Source organism: Rhinatrema bivittatum, chromosome 8, assembly GCF_901001135.1.
Source record: "Rhinatrema bivittatum chromosome 8, aRhiBiv1.1, whole genome shotgun sequence".
Taxonomy (NCBI): domain Eukaryota; kingdom Metazoa; phylum Chordata; class Amphibia; order Gymnophiona; family Rhinatrematidae; genus Rhinatrema; species Rhinatrema bivittatum.
The window spans coordinates 275,451,157-275,474,265 of record NC_042622.1 but is presented as its reverse complement, the minus strand read 5'-3'; the positions used below and the strand labels follow the sequence as shown (position 1 = coordinate 275,474,265).

The 23,109-nt window shown below is 44.9% G+C and overlaps 2 protein-coding genes across 4 annotated transcripts in view; one reads left to right on the top strand and one right to left on the bottom strand.

Moving 5' to 3' along the window:
- LOC115096411 (junctional sarcoplasmic reticulum protein 1-like) overlaps nt 1-8,363 on the bottom strand; it is a 124,813-nt gene extending 116,450 nt beyond the window's left edge. The window contains exon 1 of one of the 3 annotated variants that reach the window (XM_029610976.1): nt 8,132-8,363. The gene's annotated coding sequence lies outside the window, so the exon portion shown is untranslated. The remainder of the gene's footprint in view (nt 1-8,131) is intronic. The other 2 variants (XM_029610975.1, XM_029610974.1) reach the window with 2 other exon arrangements.
- A 245-nt stretch (nt 8,364-8,608) lies between these two features.
- The window catches only part of OAZ1 (ornithine decarboxylase antizyme 1), a 31,095-nt gene continuing 16,594 nt past the window's right edge, over nt 8,609-23,109 (top strand). Inside the window, 3 exon segments of the mRNA XM_029610977.1 lie at nt 8,609-8,788; nt 20,988-21,045; nt 21,047-21,133. Coding sequence (XP_029466837.1) covers nt 8,676-8,788; nt 20,988-21,045; nt 21,047-21,133 — 258 coding nt within the window. The 5' untranslated portion in view covers nt 8,609-8,675.

The following is a 23,109-nucleotide window of genomic DNA, read 5'->3' as shown; positions in this document are numbered from 1 at the left end:
TAAATAATCAACAACAAATAGTAGGGGGGTATCTGATCAACTTGAAGTCAACTGAACAACCATCACAGCAAACATAAAATTGCTTCAGATGTCAGAGCTACTAAAAAGTGCTTTCTGGGCTTTGAGTCAACTGGGGTATTATTTTTGTAGGCCATATCACCTAAAAATGCTTTTGAAAGTCCTGGGTTGCTCAGAAAATTGCTTTAGGAGCTCTGAATTAGTTTAGAAATTTTAGAATTAACAAATCAACCTATAAAAAATACTCTGGAGACCTAACCCTGACTTATCCTGCAAGTTAATGTCCTATTGCATCTTTCTAGATAACATCAGAAGCGGATTTGGAAAATTGCAGTTTTCCCAGCATGTACATTAGTTTTCTGGGTCATCCGGAAAGAAATTTCATGGGTGATCCAAAACTCTAAAAGCCACAAGAGACTGCTGTTTTCTATTCTTCCTTTGTTGACATTCAGGCACCATCACTTCTTCTTTGCAGTGATTAGCACCTTGAACTAACAATCAGTCTCTGTAGGAAGTAGGTTTTCACTTGCATAATGAGATTAGCTTTTAGAATCCACATTGTCTTGCACTTGTAGAGTGAGCTGTTCCTGAAAACACAAACTCATTCCTTACAACTGACAAAACAAACAAGTTAAGACAGCAAAGAATAAAGACATAATGGGACCATCATTTGCAACAACTACTGGAAGAGTAGCCTAAAGGCTGGGGGGAGGGCTGCAAATCAGAGAAACCAGAGTGCCACTGCCCCTCTTTTTGACCTCAGGCAAGTCACTTTACCCTTCACTGCCTCAGGTACAAACGCAGGGCCTCATTTACTAAGCATTTTCCCCGTAGACACAGAATAAGAGAAAAGCCTTAGTAAAATGGGCCCTTGTATTGTAAGATATAAAACCTGAATGTAATCCACTTTGACATGCCAAAAGTCAGAATATAAATAAATACTTAGTTTAGATAAGTTCCTTAGCTAGTATCATATATTTGGACTGGGAGGGTAGCATTACTGCTAGTGTACAAGAACAGCATCCTGTCTCTGACAATGACTAATCCAGATCACCAGGAAGAAAGCACCCAACAACTCATGAGGAAGAAATCTGTTCCCTGGTCAGTCCCAGCAGTGAGGGGGCATTCCCTAAGCCAACCTGGCTACTAGTTGCTAATGTATTTGCCCTCCAGAAAACTGCCCATAGCTTTCTTAAAACTAGCACAATGTCTTCACTCACCCCCCAGAATTGTCCCAGAAGCAGGAGCCTTGAATCCAAACTTTCTGTGGCTTGCATGTTTGAGCAAAACCATTTGATCATCGAGGACAGACCCAAGCAGTAACTATCTTAACACTCCAACTGTATAGCAGTTTAGGCCACTCCCGTAAGACACACCTGAATTTCTTAGCTACAGAAGGCTTCTTAGAGAATAGCCACTGCCATTAGCAATGGTTACATGGAATAGACTTAGTTTTTGGGTACTTGCCAGGTTCTTATGGCCTGGATTGGCCACTGTTGGAAACAGGATGCTGGGCTTGATGGACCCTTGGTCTGACCCAGTATGGCATTTTCTTATGTTCTTACATGTTGGGGTGTAGGCATCGGAATTGGGTGGACTGCAGGTTCATGGCCTGCCCACAATCTGGCCCTTCCCGCAGAATCACTGCTGGAGATCCAGAGACATAGCAGGCAAGCAGCGGCTGCTTTGAACTGCATGGGACTCCTACAGTCTGAGACAAGTTGCAGAGGATGACAACACAGCCATGAGAACTGCCTCTCTTCCTCCTGCCAATCATCAATTTGGGAAGGGGGAAGAAAGGGAGCAGTGGGGGGTGGAGGGCAGGGTTGGAGTGGGAGAGGCTATGAAGGGCCAGAGCTTGGTTGGTTCCCCTCACCAAGAGTAGGAGGGGGAGGAAAGATTTAAGCACCCAGTAAAACCCAGCACAGCTTAAACAGATATACACATCTGAAACATTTCTTGGACCTAAATAATAACAGACAAGAAAATCCAAGAGCACCACGCACTACAGCCCATTTGTCATAGTTTTTTTTTTTTTGGGGGGGGGGGGGGGTTTGAGACTGCTTAATCCAAAGCAGTCTCTACCGAAATATAGGGATGAGCTGCTTGTTTCCTTCAGTGCACACTAAAACAAAATGACATAAAACATTTTTTGTTTGTACACTATTAATAAATTACAGGACCATGAATCTTCATTCACTACCCGGGATTTTCCCCTATTTTATACCCCCCTCCTATCTCTCTCCGGCCATGACAGCATTTCGGCCAGGCCTAAACCACAACTCTCTCTGGAGCCTGGCTAGCATGGATGCTAGGTCTGGCTACTAGGGATCACCTAACATTTCCTCCCCCCAGGGCAGTCAATACAGCTTCTGCAGTATCCCCACTCAGCCTAGGGAACAGAAGCTTAGCCCATGTATCAAACCTGTCTTCTCTGCAGAGCAGTGCATATTTTCTGCTTCTCTGTACATTTTTTCGGACTGCTTAGAAATTAGCGCCTACCCATCTTCTGCGTGATAACTGTGCAGATCGGCGCACTTTTTTTTTTTTTTTTTTACAGTATCTGGGGTGACAGACTAATAGCCTCATCAACATGCATTTGCATGTGATGAATGCTATTAGTTTCGGGGGGTGGGTTGGATGTATGTTATGGACGCATTAAACCCCTTATTGTATAAGAGGCCATGGACGGGTGCCCAAAATGTGTGTCCAACCTGGGTTAAACAGTGCACTCAGCTGAGCGCACTTTACTGTATCAGCCTGATAGCAAAAAAAATGGTAAAAATATTCTAAAGAACAAATTTATTGAACATATAGATAGACATGGTTTAATGAGACAGAGCCAAGGTAAGAATTACCCAGAGGAACTCTTGTCTCACCAATCTGCTAGAATTTTTGAAGGGATTAATAAACATGTGGATAACAGTGAACCGGTGGATAATGGATATAGTGTATCTAAATTATCAGAAGGCATTTGACAAAGACCCCCATGACAGACTCCTGAGAAAATTTTAAAAATAATGGGATAGGAAGCAATGTCCTATTATGGATTGAGAACTGGTTAAAAGATATGAAATTAAGAATATGACTAAAATGGCCAGTTTTCTCAGAGGATAATAAATAGTGGCGTGGCCCAGGGATCTGTACTGAGACCGGTGCTTTTTAACATATTTTATAAATTATTTGAAAAATGGAATAATGAGTGAGGTATTCAAATTTGCAGAAGACACAAAATTATTTTCAAGTTAAGTCACAAACAGATTGTGAGAAACTACAGGAGGACCTTGTGATACTGAGAGGGTGGACATTCCAATAGCAGATGAAATTTCATGTGGTTAAAAGCAAAGTGATATATATAGGAAAAAATAATCCAAATTGTAGTTACATGATGTTAGATTCCATATTAGGAGTCACCATCCAGGAATAGGCCTAAGCATCATTGTGAACATTACTTTGAAATCCTGGGCTCAGCATGTAGCACACAGAATGTTAGAAATTATTAGAAAGGGAATGGGGAATATCAGAATATTTCTGTATTGCTCCATGGTGCAACCACCTCTAGAGTACTGTGTGCAATTCTGGTTACCACATTTTAAAAAAAGATATAGTGGAACTACAAAAGGTACAGAGAAGAGCAACCAAAATGATAAAGGGAATGGTTCTCCTATGAAGAAAGGGCTAAAGAGATAAGGGCTCTTGGAAAACTGACAGACTAAAGAGTAGCAAATGAGCTGGATCAGATGGTATACATCCCAAAGTACTAAAAGAAGTAATAAATGAAATTGCAGATCTGCTACTGGAAATTTGTAACTAATAGCAACATCATCTATGGTACCTGAAGACTGGAGGGTTGCCAATGTAACGCCAATTTTTAAAAAGGGATTAAAGAGTGATTCAGGAAACTACAGACCAGCAAGTCTGACATCTGTCCTAGGAAAAAATCACAAGCAGACTGTGATACATTATTCTGGAGGACCTTGCAAGACTGGAAGATTGGGCATCCAAATGGCAGATGAAATTTAATGTGGACAAGTGCAAGGTGTTGCACATAGGGAAAATTAACTCTTGTTGTAGTTACACAGTAAGGGGCGGACTTTAAAAGGCCTGCGCGCGTAAATCCTTCCGGATTTACGCGCGCAGATTTTGCATAGGCCGCCGGCGCGTAAGTCCCGGGGCTTTCAAAAAGGGGCAGGAGGGGCGTGTTCGGGGGCATTTCGGGGGCGGACCTGGGGGGGTGTGGCGCCGGCCTGGGGGCGTGGTCGAGGCCTTCAGACCAGCCCCCGGGACCGGAACACGAGCGGGGCTGCCGGCCGGCACGCCCAAAGGTAGGGGGGGTTAGATGGGGCCGGGTGGGTGGGTTAGGGAGGGAACAGGCAGGCGCGCTGGGCTCGGCGCGCGCAGGTTGCACAAATGTGCACCCCCTTGCGCGCGCCGACCCCGGATTTTATAAAATACGTGCGGCTACACGCGTATCTTATAAAATCCAGCAAACAAAAGTACGCGATCGTGCAAATATTTAAAATCTACCCCTTAGGTTCCATATTAGGAGCTACCACCCAGGAAAAAGATCTAGGCATCATAGTGGATAATACTTTAAAATCGTCAGTACAGTGTGCTGCAGCACACTGTACCGACGATTATTGGAGCTCAATAATTCACTTTATTTCATATATTTATTTGGCATTGCTTATTTTTATATTTATTGCTACGTTAAATAGTTATACTTCTTATATATAAAATATTATATTTCTTTATTTATTTCCAGTTAAACTATTATCACTTTATTTAGTATTATGTTAAATTGTCAACCAGTTATACTGTTCCATATGTTCTACGGTTCCATGTAAAGCTCCGCTCTCTGTTGAGCAGTTCTTCGTTTTATGTAAACCGGAGTGATTTGTAGTCCCTACAAGAACTTCGGTATATAAAATTAAAAAATAAATAAATAAATAAATAAAAAAGCAAACAAAATGTTGGGAATTATCAGGAAGGGAATGGTTAATAGAACGGAAAATGTCATAATGCCTCTGTATCGCTCCATGGTGAGACCGCACCTTGAATACTGTGTACAATTCTGGTCGCCGCATCTCAAAAAAGATATAATTGCGATGGAGAAGGTACAGAGAAGGGCAACCAAAATGATAAAGGGGATGGAACAGCTCCCCTATGAGGAAAGACTAAAGAGGTTAGGACTTTTCAGCTTGGAGAAGAGACAGCTGAGGGGGGATATGATAGAGGTCTTTAAGATCATGAGAGGTCTTGAACGAGTAGATGTGAATCGGTTATTTACACTTTTGAATAATAGAAGGACTAGGGGGCACTCCATGAATTTAGCAAGTAGCACATTTAAGACTAATCGGAGAAAATTCTTTTTCACTCAACACACAATAAAGCTCTGGAATTTGTTGCCAGAGGATGTGGTTAGTGCAGTTAGTGTAGCTGGGTTCAAAAAAGGTTTGGATAAGTTCTTGGAGGAGAAGTCCATTAATGGCTATTAATCAATTTTACTTAGGGAATAGCCACTGCTATTAATTGCATCAGTAGGATAGGATCTTCTTAGTGTTTGGGTAATTGCCAGGTTCTTGTGGCCTGGTTTGGCCTCTGTTGGAAACAGGATGCTGGGTTTGATGGACCCTTGGTCTGACCCAGCATGGCAATTTCTTATGTTCTTATAAAGAAGAAAATTGTTGAACATATAGATAGGCATAGTTTAATGGGACAAAGCCAACATAAATTTAGCCATGGGGAGTCTTACCTCATAAATTTACATTTTTTTGAGGGCGTAAATAAACATGTGGATAAAGTGTATCTGGATTTCCAGAAAGCATTTGACAAAGCTCCTCATGAGCTTTTTAATTTCCTAGGAAATTAAAAAGTCATGGGACAGGGAACAGTGTCCTACTGTGGACTGCAAATTGTTTAAAATATTTTTTTTATAGCTTTTATATACCGACTTTCTTGATACAAATCAAATCAACTCTGTTTACAGAGAACAAAGATCTTAACAATAACGGTAACAATTAACAAGAGGTAATAAATAGAGGAAGAGAGGAAAGTTACAATAAAACAAGGGAGTACAACTGGGAGTTGGAAAAGAAAGTGGGGGTATAAAACAGTAGGTACTAATACCTAAATACTTGTGGGGATGCTTGTATAGTCTATCTCTGTACTATGGCATATTATGAGAATTAAGTGCTTGTTTAGGGGTTGAAGATGAAGTGTTGGGTGGTAAAGCTGAATTTAAGCACAGGAAAAGGCTTGACTGAACAGCCATGTCTTGAGTTTCTTTTTGAAAGTTAGGAGATAGGTTTCCAGCCGAAGGTCTGGAGGAATGGCATTCCAGATGGAGGGGGCTGCCGTTGAGAATGCCCGATTTCTGATGGCAGATCGGCGCACTGTTTTGGGGGACTAAATGGTAAATTTTCCCAATGGAAAAAGGTGAATAGTAGAGTGCCCCAGGGATCTGTTCTGGGACCACTGCTTTTTAATATATTTATAAACGACCTGGAAATGGGAACAAGTGAGGTGATCAAGTTTGCCCATAACAAACAAGCAAAGTTGTTAGATCACTGTGGTAAAGGCAGTTAATGTAGCTAGGTTTAAATACAATTTGGACAAGTTCCTGGAGAAAAAAGTCCATAAACCATTATTAAGGAGGGAAATCCATGGTTTATCCTTGGGCATAAACAGCATAGAATCTATCCACTATCTGAGCTCCTGCCAGGTATTTGTGACCTTGTTTGGCCACTTTTGGAAACAGGATACTGGACTTAATGGACCTGGGTCTGACCCAGTACGGCAGTTCTTATGTTCTTAATTTCCATTTGTAGGCTGCTTTCCTATAAATTATACTCAAAGTGGAACTGCATTAAAATATGTAGCAGATTACACAGAATCAATTATAACATACATATATCACACAAAATTTATAACAATCACATATAGTATTCATAAACTACTAATTTAACACTTGACTTGAATGCCCATCATCTGCATATGTGTAGTAGCACTTTAGAAATGATATAAAATACTAGTAGTATTTCTCCTTTTAGAACAGAGGTTTAGAGAATCTCTACAGTGAATATGCACGAGAAAGGTTTACATGTCCTGCCTGCATTATGGGCCGGATTTTAAATGCCCTGTGCGCCGGCGCGCGCACAGCTCCGGGACACGGTTTTGTAAAAGGGGCGGGGAGGGGGCGTGTCCAGGGCAGGACAGGGGTCAGGGGGCGGCTTGGGGCGGGGGTGTGGTCGAGGCCTCCGGACCAGCCCCCGGGTCGGGCGATGGCGCACCAGCAGGCGTAAATCTGGCAACAAAGGTGGGGGGGGGGTTAGGTAGGGGAAGGTGGGGGGAGGGAACAGGCAACGCGCGCAGGTTGCACAAATGTGCACCCCCTTGCACGCGCCGACCCCGGATTTTATAAGATACGCGTGGCTACGCGCGTATCTTATAAAATCCTGCATACTTTTGTTCGTGCCTGGTGCGCGAACAAAAGTACACCCTCGCGCAAATTTATAAAACGTACCCCTATATGCAAAGCTTTCTCGTGCATATTCATTGTGGATATCCTGAAAACCTGCCCTGTCTGTGGCACTGGAGGACTAGAGTCCACCCCCACCGTTTTAGAACCATATAATACTTGGGCTATCCTGCATGGAGTTGCAATTCTCGCTTCCATCTGCCCCCAAATATTCCTACCTGAAACAGAAAACCTACTGCCAGCTCCCAAACAACCTCTAGTACCCTGAAAATAATTAAGATTGTGCCTCGCCTACTGAAATGAACTCAGTCCATGAGACTAATTCACAAGGGTCCAGTGCCAGAGCTAACTTATGCACATAACTACGTCCAACACGTCTCCGGTTACTGTAACCGCGCCGCCGTCACTAACTCTCGCCCCTCCAGACTCAGCAACAGCAGCACCCAACGGCTCCCCATTCTCTCCATTCCTACCCCGCCGCGCACACGCACATTCTTTCCGTCCCCCGACCGTGACGTAAGCGCGTCGGTCGGCGCGCGGGATAATAAAAGTCACTGGGGGAAAAAAAACAGCGGCGCCGGAAGGTAGCAGCACTTAATAAGTTATAAAGTCCCCCAGTCCTGATAGCGTTACCTTTGTTTTTTAACGCTTGAAGGAATATAGGTCAAGGAGGCGAGGAAGAAGATTACTTCGAGAATGTGCTCGTCTGCGCAGGCGCTGTAGGCAAACGCTGGTTTTACCCCTGGCGCGGCCGCGCGAGACAGCGACGCGCGCGCGCACACGACACAAAGAGTTGCAGAGGCGCGCTTTCCGCCCCTCCCCCATCGGTCATCCTCAAATCGCGCGAGTGCACGCGGCCTCCCGGCGGCCGTCTACCTCCTCTCCTCTCCCCTCCCCTTCCCCGCCACCAACCGGGCGCGCGCGTTTTCCACACCCAATGACAGAGATTTGACGTTGACGTCGGAGCGCCGCGAGCTCGAGACAGTTGGTTGGCGTGCGTGCGCGCGCTCTCCCCTATCGTCGCCCCACCCCCCTACGTCCAGGATAAAGTTTATAAAAAAAAAAAAGGGGGCGTGGTCTGCGAGCCGTATATAAAGGGTTGCGGCTGCGTTTATTGTTCGCCATTTTGACTCCCGTTGAGACAGAGAGGTTTCTGGTTTTATACCAGAGAGGCCGGATGGTGAAATCCTCTCTCCAACGGATACTGAATAGCCATTGCTTTGCCAGAGAGAAGGAAGGAAATAAAAGAATCATGCCTGTCATGAGTATTAACAGTAATAGTAGCGAAAGGTATGATGGGATTTTTTTTTTTTTAAAGTAATTGGGTGCTTTCACTTCCCTCTTCATTTGCGTTCTGCTGTAGATTTTGGGGAGGCCTTTTGATTTATCTTGTATTTTTTGTCTTCGCTTTTTGTGAGTTAGAGAAGAAGGTAAACCTGGCAGGAGGGCGGGCTGGTCCCCGTTTCAGTGCACCCCGCCCTCACCTTGGCGGTCTAGAGGCGCTTGTCACGGTGGGGGAGGGGGAGGGATGCTAATATCGGGCCTAGTAAAGCAGGCTGCGCCCGTCATCACGGGGGGGGGGAGGAAGCGAGCAGATATTTGTAAGTAAACACTGAAAGGCAGCCTTCCCCCTCCCCCCGTCCCTCTTTGACAGTTCCTGTCTTTCATTAAAGGGGAAGAAGGAAGTAGAGCGGCTTGTAACGTTTTTGTTTGCGGGAGGTTATGTTCGGTGGGGAGGGATGTGTTGAGGGGTTTTATATCTTTTTTTTTTTTTCGCTTGTTTGACTTGAGCGACGTAAGACTGAAGCCAAAAGTCTTTATTCTGCATGGCAGAAACTTCTAGAAAGCCGACCTGGAGAAGGAAGTGTGTGTGGGTGGGGGGGGGGGATGATTTTTCGGTTCCAGATGGACGCGTGTGCTGGGTTTTTCCTTAACATGTTTGTTGTTTAGGCTGCTGGAGCCGACGTTGAAAGGAATCATTCAGACTGGTGCAGGGGGAGGGGAGACAAGTCCTGGACCGGCGAATTTCTCGGGTTTAAACCAGAGGGATTGGAAGTTATATACTTATGGAAGCTCGCGTCTCTTTAATCTTATGGGTTTCCTAATCTATACAACTCTATAATATTTTTTTTTTTTGTCTGGTTTCCAATTCTGAAAAACGTTGCTTTACCAAGCTGCATACGGAGTCTATTGAACCTAATCGGTCTTGCTGCTGCTGCTGCCCCTAGCGGCCGTAGCTGTGAAAGCCGCGCCCGTGCCCCCTCCCCCCCCAGAATGCTGAAACTGCTGTATCTTTAGGTACAACAGGAGAGCGAGTTTCCTTAATCTGAGGGCATGTCAGCTTCTTGTGCTTTCCAAAAGCAGTCTGCATAGGTTTTAGCTTGCTATCTTGCCTCGTACACACTGGGGGAAAAAAAAATCTAGGGTTTTGGATATTCTGTGCTCTTGCATTAAGCAATCTATGGTGCATCTGATCAATAACTGAATGCAAGCAAACATATTCCCGAAGGTAACCCCTGGAAGACATTCTTGCAGAGGAACTACTTGTAGTAAAAGTTTCAGATCTGTTCATGAGTTATGCTTGTATAACTTCCATAGCGTGGGGTGCAGTTGAAGGTAGTTCTAATGTATGTTAATCTGGTTGTCAAATGAGTTTTCTAACTGCAGGCAATTGTGACTCAATGGTATTGAAGGAAGTAGCTGCAAATGGTGCTGTGGACTATGGAAACCTTGCATTTGAAAGAAACCTAAAACACTTACTGTGCAAAATGGTGGCTTTATTTTGTGCATGTTTCATGCTTCTCAGCAAATGGCTGCTGTATGATTGTGAAATTTCCCTGAGGTCTTCAGTTGCTGCATCTGCTGAGATGACGCAACTAAACAGTAAGCCTGTGGGGTGAAAGATGGTGCATTGGGAGGGGCTAACGTACACAGTAGCCCTCTATAAGCAGAAGACTGTATGCAGTCCATGGCGCTGTGCCAGTTCCTTAGCTGGGTCTACAGGTGGTAAATGTGGCTTGTATAAAACTAATGAAAGGGGTTACTGTATTCTGGGGGTGGTGAGAACTCTATTAGTAAACTGCTTTGGTGCTATAAAGGGGAGTCCTTGAGTGATTTTGTAAAGGGAAGTATTTACCAAAAAACAAACAACCTTTCAGTAACCCTTAAGACTTGCTAATTTTTCTTCACTTTTTTTGAGAATGGCATTGCTCATGCATATTAGGGTTTTAGATTTCCATGTGTTAAGGAACTAACCTTTACTACTTCCTGGATGTCAACAAGGTTGTACTGTGACCTCTAATGAAAGCTATGTGTTGCAATAAAATCACCTTAAAATCATTTTAAGGGCTACATTTAGATTAATGCCAGGAAAAAGCTGTGAATAGGACAAACACACTAGGTCCCTCCCAATGTATGGTCCTGTCAGGACTGAGTTTCAAATAAAGATTGCTGTGTATACGTTCTAAAGGCAGATCACATTCTGTTTAGCTCACTAGCGTCATTGCTAAACTTATGCATCATAAGACTATCTTGCAGCACACTTTCCTTTTTAATGCATTTGACTAGAAATCCAGGAAACCATAAAGTATCACAAATCTCTGGGCAGGAGAAATAAGACAAGTATGAGAAACTAGATTGAAGTAGATGGGGCTTTTAGCATACCTAGTAGTCGTTCTTTTGAGTGTTTAGCAGTACTGTGCCTGGCTTAGAGCCAGAAGCGTATATATTCAAACTGGATCCCCAGTTGGAGGCATACTGTGACACTATAAAATGCACAACTATGCCTTTACATACTGTAGGAGTGAACATGGAACCTTTTGTATGGGGATGAGAGGATCCATATTTCTGAAGAAATGAGAAACGCCTCAACTAATCAGAACTTTTGGTTCTTATCTATCATATTCCATAGGCCAGCCTGATTTTCTTTAAACTCCTACCCAGAGCTAGGTTTGGGGTTGGATTAGTACAAGTAGAGTATCTGAAGGTGGTCAAGCTTGGAAGCAGTTCAACAGGTAGCTCAGATAAAACAACTTAGGTGGATTAAAGCAAAGACTTAAATATTTACATAGTGGATACAGTTTGTGCACAAGTTGTCTCTGCACAGAGGTGTTCTCGGGACCTGGCTAAACTTCAGCCAGTGAGTACAGATATTAAAGTTCTGTCCAGCTAAACTTGGGGCTGAAACAAAAGCTGTGTTATATTGGAATCAGTACTGGAAATTGTGCATGGCTTCTTAATGTACAAATTCCCAATGCAGTAGGTTAATAGTATGCTAATACATTGAGTTAAAATGTACATAAAGTTTAGTATGCCTCATTTTTAGGCACTGAAAACATGGCTTGTGCACATCTTCTGCATACAAGTAGCTTATGTAAACTGTCCAATGTAGAAAGCATTTACAAATACTACACCATAAGCAAAACTCGCATGTATATTATGCATGGAAAACATACTTTTCCTAGATTTGTAGCAGATGAACTCAGGACCAATGGGTATAGTGTGCTTCTGTTAGCAGTTGGAGATGGATCAGATTTCAATCTGATGTCAGCCCTAGTACATGTACCCCTACGAGATGCCATGCTCTTCAGTATTTTCCGTCTCCATAGCAGTTTGGGACTGTCTTAACGCTGTGCAAGCACATATAGTATTCTAACCAAAGAAATCCAAAACAAAGAAGAAAACTTACCTCTACAGACGAGCCCCGCTCTCCTGTGGTGATACTTACGGGTCCTTCCCCCAGTCAAGATTCCTGAGGTGATTTCCACAATCCCTCAGATAGGCCTCAGTCCAGCAGCTGGTTCCTGGCATGGACTTAGCCCCGGGCAGCAGGTGCAAACTAGAGCGCAGTGGTGAAGGTATTTCTCTCTCCCCCCACAGCCAGAGACCGGGGAAACGCTGAGACAAGGTAAGGTAGAAAACGTCTTAAGTCTCCAAGGCTCAAATAGCTGCACAGATCGCCAGCCAGCGGGGGTGCTGCTGGGTTGATCAGCCCTACCAGGGCTAGACTCCGGTTCAATAAGAGGACCCTCCGAGGTCGCCATATTGCCCATTTGATCGCCACCCTGTCCGCTGATTCGTGCCGTGCGCATAAGTTCTGTGACACGTGCAAGGGTGCTGGGTGCATAATTAAATACCCCGTGCGCAGAGCGGCATGTGCATCTCTCTACACACGCATCCGACCTACACGCACAACTTCTGCACACCCGGAGCGTGTACCTCAGCCTCCTGGCGTATGCTTGAATGCACAAACAGGAGTTTCTTTGGGTGCACACAAACCATGGCATCACTGGACAAGAAGCTTGTGGCATGCTGGGCAGAGGCCCTGGGCCTTATCAGAGCTGCACAGCACGAAGAGGCCACGGCCTTGTGTGTACAGTGCGAGCAAGCCCTGGGTGATCCAGCCCAAGGTCCTCCCCAGTCGATACGGGGATCTGGTTCCACAAATAGTACACCGAGCCTCCTTCAAACAGGGCTTCCCAGGGACGCAGTGCCTCTCAATTTAGACCCAGCATCTTTCTCCCGGGAACTACAGACCGGTTAGCCTGACTTCAGTGACAGTGTTCTAAACATCAAAATCATAGAACATATAGAAAGATATGGTTTAATGGAACAGTCAGCATGGCTTTACCCAGGGCAAGTCTTGCCTCACAAATCTGCTTCACTTTTTTGAAGGAGTTAATAAACATGTGGATAAAGGTGAACCGGTAGATGTAGTATACTTGGATTTTCAGAAGGTGTTTGACAAAGTTCCTCATGAGAGGCTTCTAGGAAAAGTAAAAAGTCATGGGATAGGTGGCGATGTCCTTTCATGGATTGCAAACTGGCTAAAAGACAGGAAACAGAAAGTAGGATTAAATGGGCAATTTTCTCAGTGGAAGGGAGTGGGCAGTGGAGTGCCTCAGGGATCTGTATTGGGACCCTTACTTTTCAATATATTTATAAATGATTTGGAAAGAAATAAGACGAGTGAGGTAATCAAATTTGTAGATGACACAATTGTTCAGAGTAGTTAAATCAAAGCAGATTATGATAAATTGCAGGAAGACCTTGTGAGACTGGAAAATTGGGCATCCAAATGGCAGATGAAATTTAATGTGGATAAGTGCAAGGTGATGCATATAGGGAAAAATAACCCATGCTATAATTACACAATGTTGGGTTCCATATTAGGTGCTGCAACCCAAGAAAGAGATCTAGGTGTCATAGTGGATAACACATTGAAATCGTCGGTTCAGTGTGCTGCGGCAGTCAAAAAAGCAAACAGAATGTTGGAAATTATTAGAAAGGGAATGGTGAATAAAACAGAAAATGTCATAATGCCTCTGTATCGCTCCATGGTGAGACCGCACCTTGAATACTATACAATTCTGATCGCCGCATCTCAAAAAAGATAATTGTGATGGAGAAGGTACAGAGAAGGGCTACCAAAATAAGGGGAATGGAACAACTTCTACGAGGAAAGAAGAGGTTAGGACTTTTCAGCTTGGAGAAGAGACTGAGGGGGGATATGATAGAGGTGTTTAAAATCATGAGAGGTCTAGAACGGGTAGATGTGAATCTGTTTACTCTTTTGGATAGTAGACTATGGGGCACGTTTAAAACTAATTGGAGAAAGTTCTTTTTTACTCAACGCACAATTAAACTCTGGAATTTGTTACCAGAGGATGTGGTCAGTGCAGTTAGTATAGCGGTGTTTAAAAAAGGATTGGATAAGTTCTTGGAGGAGAAATCCATTATCTGTTAAGTTCACTTAGAGAATAGCCACTGACAGCAATGGTAACATGGAATAGACTTAGTTTTTGGGTACTTGCCAGGTTCTTATGGCCTGGATTGGCCACTGTTGGAAACAGGATGATGGGCTTGATGGACCCTTGGTCCGACCCAGTATGGCATTTTCTTATTTTCTTATGTAAAATTCTTCAAAGGCCTACTACATACCTTAGTCCACATGCAACTGGTGCCTATGATGCCACAACCTTCCCCAGAGGACCCTAAAGTCCCGGGACCCTCTAAACCCAGAGAAGTGCCTTGCCTGCCCAAAAGCCCCAGCTTTGGGGACACTGATACCTCGGTTGAAGGTTAAGATTCCCTGGAGGAAGGAGAAATCCCTCCAGGAACAGAACCCTACCAAACCCTACCCTACCAAACCCTACCAAATCACTGGCTCCCCATTAAATACAGGATACAGTTCAAAAGCAGCATGATGATTCATAAGGCCCTACATAACATATCCCCACTCAACTTAACCTTCAAGCTACAAATTCATACTTCGGATAAGCCGACTAGAAGAGCATACCAAAACAGATTGATTACCCAGCCTGCAAAATCCTCCCTGAGAAAACGCGCTCTATCAACTGCGGGCCCATCTCTCTGGAATTCTCTACCACCAGACCTCCGCCTTGAGCCGTGCCATATTACCTTTAAGGCAAAACTCAAGACTTGGCTCTTCCTGCAAGCATTCCCTGAGAGCTAAGAACTAGAAGATTTAACAACCCTGTCCTTTGGTTTTAATGTACGGTTTTTCTGCCTTATTTAATCAAGACTATCTATTGCCTATTTATTTACTTAAAGTGAGCTTAGTTTTGTTTTTTCCTATTTATTTAGATCAACTGTTCTTACTTGTTCCAAGATTTGTTCCATGTAAACTGCCCCCCGGCAGTAGTTCTTCTGTTAATTGTGAACCGGAGTGATATGTATTGTATACAGGAACTCCCGGTATATAAAAACTATAAATAAATAAATAAATCATGAGGTGGTTCTTCGCCAAAGACTAGCTTAGAGTTCGCTATCCCAGGCACAAGTGCTACAGGGGAACCGAAGACGAGCCCACTCAGGACTGTCAGACCTCCCGTTATTTACCTTTGCTGCAAGCTGTCCAACAGCTGATTGACCTGGAATGTGACTCTCCAGAGGCCATGTTCAAAGGGGGGGCGGACCCTGGGAGCCACGTACTCCATGGACCCCACGGCAAAAGATCTCCTGGCATTCCCCAAAGTGGTTGCCATGGTCTGCACTGTCACTAAGCACACTACCATTCCAGTCGAGGGAGGAGTGGCACTCAAAGATGCCCAGGGACAGACATCTGGAATCCATCCTCAGTCATTAGACGTATCAGCTATGTTGCTACAGATAGTGGCCTGCTGCACTGTGGTGATGCGCCTGTTTATCAAAGATCAGGAATGCCACCACACCCGTCGAAGCACTAGAACCAGGATTATCATTCCTCACGGGTGCAACCTCCACCCTGGTACACACGGCAGCCAGAGGCATCTAGTCTATGGTGGCAGCCAGAAGGCAACTCTGGCTCCGAAGCTGGTCAGCCAATGCAACTTCCAAGATGAGACTCACGAGAATGCCCTTTAAGGGAACCCTCCTGTTTGGAAGCAAACTGGAAAAGTTAGCCGACAAATAGAGCGAATCCCCAGTACCACGGCTACCAGAGGACAAGAACAAGGGAAGACAGCAGCCTCCCCCCGACCACCTAAGGGCAGGGGATCACAGTGCTTCAAACAATACAAAAATACATATCAAGCATCTCGCCCCACAGGCAGGGGCCAATCCTTTTGAAACAAACACAGCAGAAGGGGAACTGGCTCTGGCCCAGGCCCTAGCTGCACCCCACAATGAAAATCAGCTGGCCCATCCACAGGAAGAAGCCATAGGGGGGCAGGCTTGCCCTAATCTACCAAAGATGGGTTGAGAACTTTGGACAAGTGGGTCCGAACCATCATTCTCCCTGCCACCTCCTCTCCAAAAGGAGGGCAGTAGAAACCACACTGACCAAATTGATCGCCTTGAAGGCCATAACACCAGTGCCCATGCAACAAAATACTGGGCATTATGCCATCTATTTTTCTTTCCCAAGAAAGAGGGTATGTTCCAACTCATCCTGGGTCTCAAGTCCATCAACCATCACCTGAAGGTCCCTCGCTTCTGCATGGAAACCCTACTCTGTCATAAGTGATACAGCAGGGAGAATTCCTCACATCCCTGGATCTGTCAGAAGCCTATCTGCATATCCCAGTCTACCCCGAGCATCAGCATTTTCTATACTTCGCGATCCTGGACCACCGCCAGTTCCAGGCACTACCCTTTGGGCTAGCCACAGCTCCCTGAACATTCACCAAAATCATGGTTGTACTGGCGGCAACACTGAGGAAAGGAATCCTCGTACACCCATATCTGGACGATTGGCTGATCGGAGCAAGATCCCCAGAAGAAAGCCAGCAGGCAACCAACAGTCAAAACTCTACTGGAGAACCTCAGGTGGGTGGTCAGCACAAACAAGAGTTGTCTTCAGCCCTCCCAATCTCTGAAATACCTGGGAGTCTGGTTTGACACCAGACAAGACATGGGTTATTCTGACTCTACAAGGAGAACAAAGCTGCTGAACTAGTTGCAAAACCTGTTAGTCTTCGCCCCAGGGTGTGGGACTAACTCAAAGTCCTCTGCCTCCAGTCATCCACACTGGAAGTGGTCCATGGGCAAGAGCACACATGTGGCCCCTACAGTGTTCCCTGCTGTCATGATGGAATCCGGTGTCCCAGAACTCCAACTACAGATCCCAGAGGAAGTTCAAACCCAGCTACAGTGGTGGCTACAAGAAGACACCCCCCCCCCCCTGAGCAAGGGAGTAAGGCTATCCCCACCGACCTGGATCCTGCTAACCACAGATGCAAGTCTACAAGGGTGGGGAGCCCACTGCCAAGAATTGACCACCCAGGGGCAATGGGACAAGTCAGAATGGAACATCAACCAACTGGAAGCATGGGCAGTCAGGCTAGCCTGCCTACAGTTCAGTCAAGGCTCCGGGGCAAATCGGTCAGTCATGTCGGATAACACCACAACAGTGGCCTACATCAACCGACAGGGAGGAACCAGAAGCCAACAGGTGACCCTGGAAATAGAACTTCTAATGGGAGTAGGCGACATCAAACCTACAAGAGATCTCAGCCACCCACATCATGGGGAAAAGATATCACTGCGGACTACCTCAGCAGAGAAAGTCTAGACCCAGGGGAATGGAGGCTGTTGGCCACAGCCTTCCAGTTGATAGTAAACTGCTGGGGAACACCAGCCATGGACCTCCTGGCAATCTGGTCCAACACCCAAGTTCCCAACTTCTTCAGTTGCAGACTGGAACCACAATCCCAAGGGATCGATGCCCTTGTCCAGGTCAGGCTACAGGAAATCCTGCTATACGCCTTCCCTCTGTGGCTGCTACTGGGCAGGATCATCCGCAAGATACAGCACCACAGGGGACCAGTACTTCTAGTGGCTCCAGACTGGCCAAGAAGACCATGGTACACAGACATGTGAAGACTACTGACAGGGAGCAGTCTACCTCCACACAGGGATCTGCTCCAACAAGGCCCAATCCTCCACAAAGACCCAACTCTATTCTCTTAGTCTGGCCATTGAGGACATGCCTGAAGAAGAGCAGATAATCGGGGGCAGTGATTGCCACTCTGCTCCGAGCAAGCAAGTTTTCCACATCTCTAACCTACATACAAATATGGAGAATATTTGAAGCCTGGTATGAAGACCACAACATCCTCCCGCAGACAGTCAAAATCCCCACGATTCTGGAATTCCTGCAGAACTACTTACAGAAGGGGTTGTATCTCAACTCCATCAGTTACAGGTGGCTGCACTGGCATGCTACAGAGCCAAGGTGGAGGGCGGCAGCCTAGCCTCTCACCCAGATGTCTCCCACTTCCTGAAAGGGGTCAAGCAGATCCGACCTAAAGTGGCTGGTACCCTTATGGAATCCCAATCTAGTCTTAGACTTCCTAGCAGGAGCCTCCTTCAGACCCACCCATGGCCTGTCCCTCCAACTACTAACTTTGAAGACTGCATTTCTGGTGGCACTGTTCAGCCCGTCACATCTGAGCTCCAAGCACTGTCCTTTTGAACCTTTCCTCAGGTTCACACCAGGATCCATACAGCTACATACAGTCCCCCTCCTTCCTACCAAAAGTCGTTTTTCACTACCATCACTAGACTAACATAAGGACTCAGAGGAATTTCACTGCCTTTGCCATCTTAATGTCAGCAGATTCCTAATCAGATACCTGGAAAAGTTGGAATCTGTATGAAGGATGGACCACCTCTTCGTCCTTCACAGCAGGAAGAAACAAGGGGAAGCAGCCTCATGGGCAACCCTAGCCCGCTGGATCAAGTTATCAAGGCAGCCTACTTGGAGGCAGGCAAGCCTCCACCTCTACAAGTCAAAGCCCATTCCACTAGAGCCCAAGCAGTGTCTTGGGCAGAAACCAAGATGCTGTCACCCGCCGAGATCTGTCAGGCAGCCACGTGGTCCTCCATTCACACCTTCTCTAGGTTCTATCGCCTAGATGTTCAGGCTCAGGAGGACACAGCATTTGCAAGGACAGTACTAAGTGGGCCACGGGCAGCCTCCCAACCAGTTCAGGAGTAGCTTTTGTACATCCTGAGTCATCTGCTACACGCTAGGAAATGGAGAAATTACTTGCCTGAATTTCATTTTCCTTAGTGTAGATAGATGGACTCGGCATCCTGCCCACGGCTGCCAACAATCGCAGAAACCTCGGGGGACAATCCCCAAGAACAAGACAAACACGAGGTACGCCAAGCTTTCCTCTAATTAGGGCACCCATACCAACCGGGTGTCGGTTTTTTTTTTCAGTTGAGTGCACTGGTGGTCTCCAGCCTTAACCACATCAACCAGTTAAAGTTAACAAAGTTGTTCAGTCACACATAGCCACAATTGCTTTTCGAAGAGAATACTGAAAAGCATGGTGTCTCGCAGGGGTATATGTACTAGGGCTGACGTCAGATGGAAATCTGATCCATCTCCAACTATCAGGAGCACACTATACCCATTGGTCCTGAGTCCATCTGTCTACACTAAGGAAAACAAAATATCAGGTAATTAATGTCAAACTAGTCTATGAATAAGATTAGTTCCTGGCAAGGTAGCTCCCTGGTAACTTTACTTCCCCTCAGACTAAAACTTAGGCAGCATACAACCTTTTTTTTTTGGGGGGGGGGGGGTCATTTACATGGAATTTCCATATAAGGGCAATAACTCCAATACTTGTGCATAGATCTTGTATGGAAGGACTAGGGGGCATTCCATAAAGTAGCACATTTAAGACTAATCGGAGAGAATTCTTTTTCACTCAGTGCACAATTGAGCTGTGGAACTTGTTGCCAGAGGATGTGGTTAGTGTAGCTGGGTTCAAAAAAAATTTGGATAAGTTCTTGGAGAAGTCCATTGACTGCTATTAATCAAGTTGACTTAGGGAATGGCCTCTGCTATTACTGGCATCAGTCGCATGGGTTCTTCTTGGTGTTTGGCTACTTGCCAGGTACTTGTGGCCTGGTTTAATGTTTGGAAACAGGATGCTGGGCTTGATGGACCCTTGGTCTGACCCAGCATGACAATTGTTCTGTTAACTCCTTGCTGCATCAGCAGTAAAACTTGTGCTAACAAATGTGTGAACTGAGGGTTCAACTACTCTGCTCAATATACTTTATTGCTTTTGGCGTGTGTGTCTAAGACTTTTTTTTTGTTATGCACATAACTTTCTGTATGTATTCAGTGGCAGATGTAGGCACAAGTCTGGAGTATCCTGATAAGGTTACCTGGATACCTTACCTGCTCATGGGATCTAAATGATCAATTTCTCAGGTCTGATGGTGACAGGACACTAATGCATGTGCATGGGGTAGTTTAATGGACTGTTTCAAATTTGGCATAAGCTTTTGACTGGCTATTCGTAGACTTGTATGAAGTGGTAATAAGTCTTAACATAGGACCAGTACTTGTTTGTGTGAACTAGGGGCTGCCCTGTGGAGTGTCTGCATGCTGTGAGAAAATGCAGCAAAGTGTAGGCATAGCAGTCAAATGTGCAGAGTTTTATGATTGCATGAAGGTGCTTTCTTGGTGCTGTTCATGCTGATACTCTGCTTCTGTCTTAAGTAACAGCTGATATGTAGCATATGGTAGATAAGACCTATCTTGTCTGAAAGTTCCTCTTGCTCTTCTGTTCTTGTTAAGGCTTCCTAGATTTGGTTCTATTTTTCATAGTTTGTGGGCACCTAGTTGAGCTGTTGTACCTGAAATAAGTGACATCACACTGGAATTATAATACCTCTAAATTCAGGTTATCAAAGGTGTGTGGTGTCAACACTTCACTTTAAACATAGTAAAGAACAAACTCAGTGAAATCTTACTTAAATTCTCTTCAGTCAAGATCCTGTTTTTTGAACATGTCAGACCAAAGGTCCAAGAACCCACATCCTGTAGTTTAACACAATTCAGTGGCTTAGAACGTTTTCATAATGCAGTGCTGCTTAGCCCCTTATTGCTACTTACATTATGACAAGTTAACATGAGCAGAACCTAGAATAATGTACTGTGAATACGTTATCTGTTTAGTCACTTGTGTGTATTGACCTAATGTTACAACTGTGTATTGAACTTCCTTTTTTTTTTTTTAAGTTCCAGGGTTTCTTTCAACTGCTGTAGTAACCTGGGTCCGGGGCCTCGGTGGTGCTCCTGATGTCCCTCACCCACCCCTGAAGATCCCAGGTGGGCGAGGGAATAATCAGAGGGATCACAATCTTTCAGCTAATTTATTTTATTCAGTAAGTGCACATCAGTTTGCTTTTTATGTACATCTAAGCTATAACTGAATGTTTGATTTGCATATCAATTTAAATAACTACTTCTGTTATGTACCAAGAAATATGCACCATTTTTAAAACTGCTGAAAAAACCAAGCAATTATGCATAACCTTCTACACTACACAAGATCTGCCAGTACTCCTTCTTTGGAAGGTATATTGGATATCTATTTTGTAAACATCCTGAAACATGTAAAATCTTTATAGAATATTTTACTGTAATGGATTATACTATAAACTTGTGACTCTACAACTTTTGTAGATGTACTCTTAATCAGAATCTCTGAATTTCACAATGGGTATCTATTTCTAAAAGCTTATATTCCACTGATCCACCAGTCTCAGATTGCAGTACAATGTACATTTTGAACAATGGTTCATTAAAAGCAAACAACCACAATTAGATTAATTTGTATACAGTATACCTGTCAACCTCCCCAGCCCAAAGCTAAAATACTAAGTATAAGCTATGGGAGAATGAGATTTCCTAGCATGAGACAGATGGACTCAAGACCAGTGGGTTTATGCTCATCTGCCAGTAGATGGAGACAGAGCAAGCTGACATTACAGTATTCATAACCCTGCACTGACCCCAGCCTGCCAGTATTCTCCATCTCCAGTAGATGGACATGCATCTCCTTATGGGGATTGCTTTGAGCTTTTTGAAAGACATTAGAAATTCTAAATTCAGGAAGAGTCCTGTTCTCCTGCAGTAACACCTAAAGGTCCCTCCCCCAATTGAGAATTCCTGAGGTGTAGCTGGGTTTCCCAGCATGGACTTAGCTGCTAGTTCATCTGGCTGAAAGACAGCAGGTGTTGGAGGCAGTGTGGCAGTGACAGCATATGCTTTCCTCCCACCCCTGCAGTTGAAGATCATATCTGTACTCAGCTGGTAAGTGTCTAGCTCAAGTAAGATTTAAACTTTTTTTTACCTGAATCAGACAGCAGTTTCAGGACTTCTTCCAGTCTCCATTCTCGATGCGCCGTGCCTACGTTCATTCTGCTTACGTTGGGGTTGGGAACTGGGCAGCCTGGCAGGTTAGGCTGCACATTTAGGCTTTTTCTTGCACACCTTATGGTAGTCCACAGATTTTTGTGTGCTCTTGTACATGTTCTGCCCTCTATAGGACACTGGTATGTGCTGTCAGCTCTGTGCACACATTATGTGCTCTGTTTTAGGGCATGCTATTTATGCACTTAACTTGGCGCACATGTTGTATGTGCACTTTGCTGCATTTTTTGGGTGCATTTCATTTTTGAGTGCAAACTGTTCTGGTGCAGTTGCTGCAGTAAGCAAGAAACCCAAGCATATTCCTGTTTGTGTTGTCATTATGGCTTCTCAGCCTGACCTGGCTTCTAACCTATGTCAGCACTGCTCAGACACTCAAGGAGAGTTGTCTTCCTCTGATTTTGCTAAGCCTGGCTCATCCTATTCTGGGTTGGTCACTGCCTTGAGACTGGGGGGTGGATGCCAGATCTTGGTTCTCCCTTGACTGGCTCCTCTGCTGGTGAGGGCAGTTCTGTGGGACCAGCACAAATTCCTTCTGGGCTTGGTCTGGACCCATCTGCTTTTTCTTGGGTGGAATTTTTTCAAGTCTTACAAGCCTTAAGGCACAGTCCTCTGGTCAGACTCTCAGCCGGTGACTCCTAGTCCTATGCTTAAGTGCCAGGGCTTGCCCCAGTGTCCTGTGGGTGTTGCTGACAGGAATCCAGATGGCACTGATGAGGGTAATCCGGATTCCCTGGATGATAGGGAAATTCCTCCAGGGCTGGGACCATATCAAACTATGGTGCAGTTCTTTCATAGAGATGAACTGCCGGCTCTGATCTCCCAGACCTTGAAACAGCTAGGTTTGCTGGTTTGGATGCTGTCAGAGCAGCAGCAGATCCAGTTTGTATTTCCATATGTAAATCCCCTTGTTTTTTCCTGGTGATAG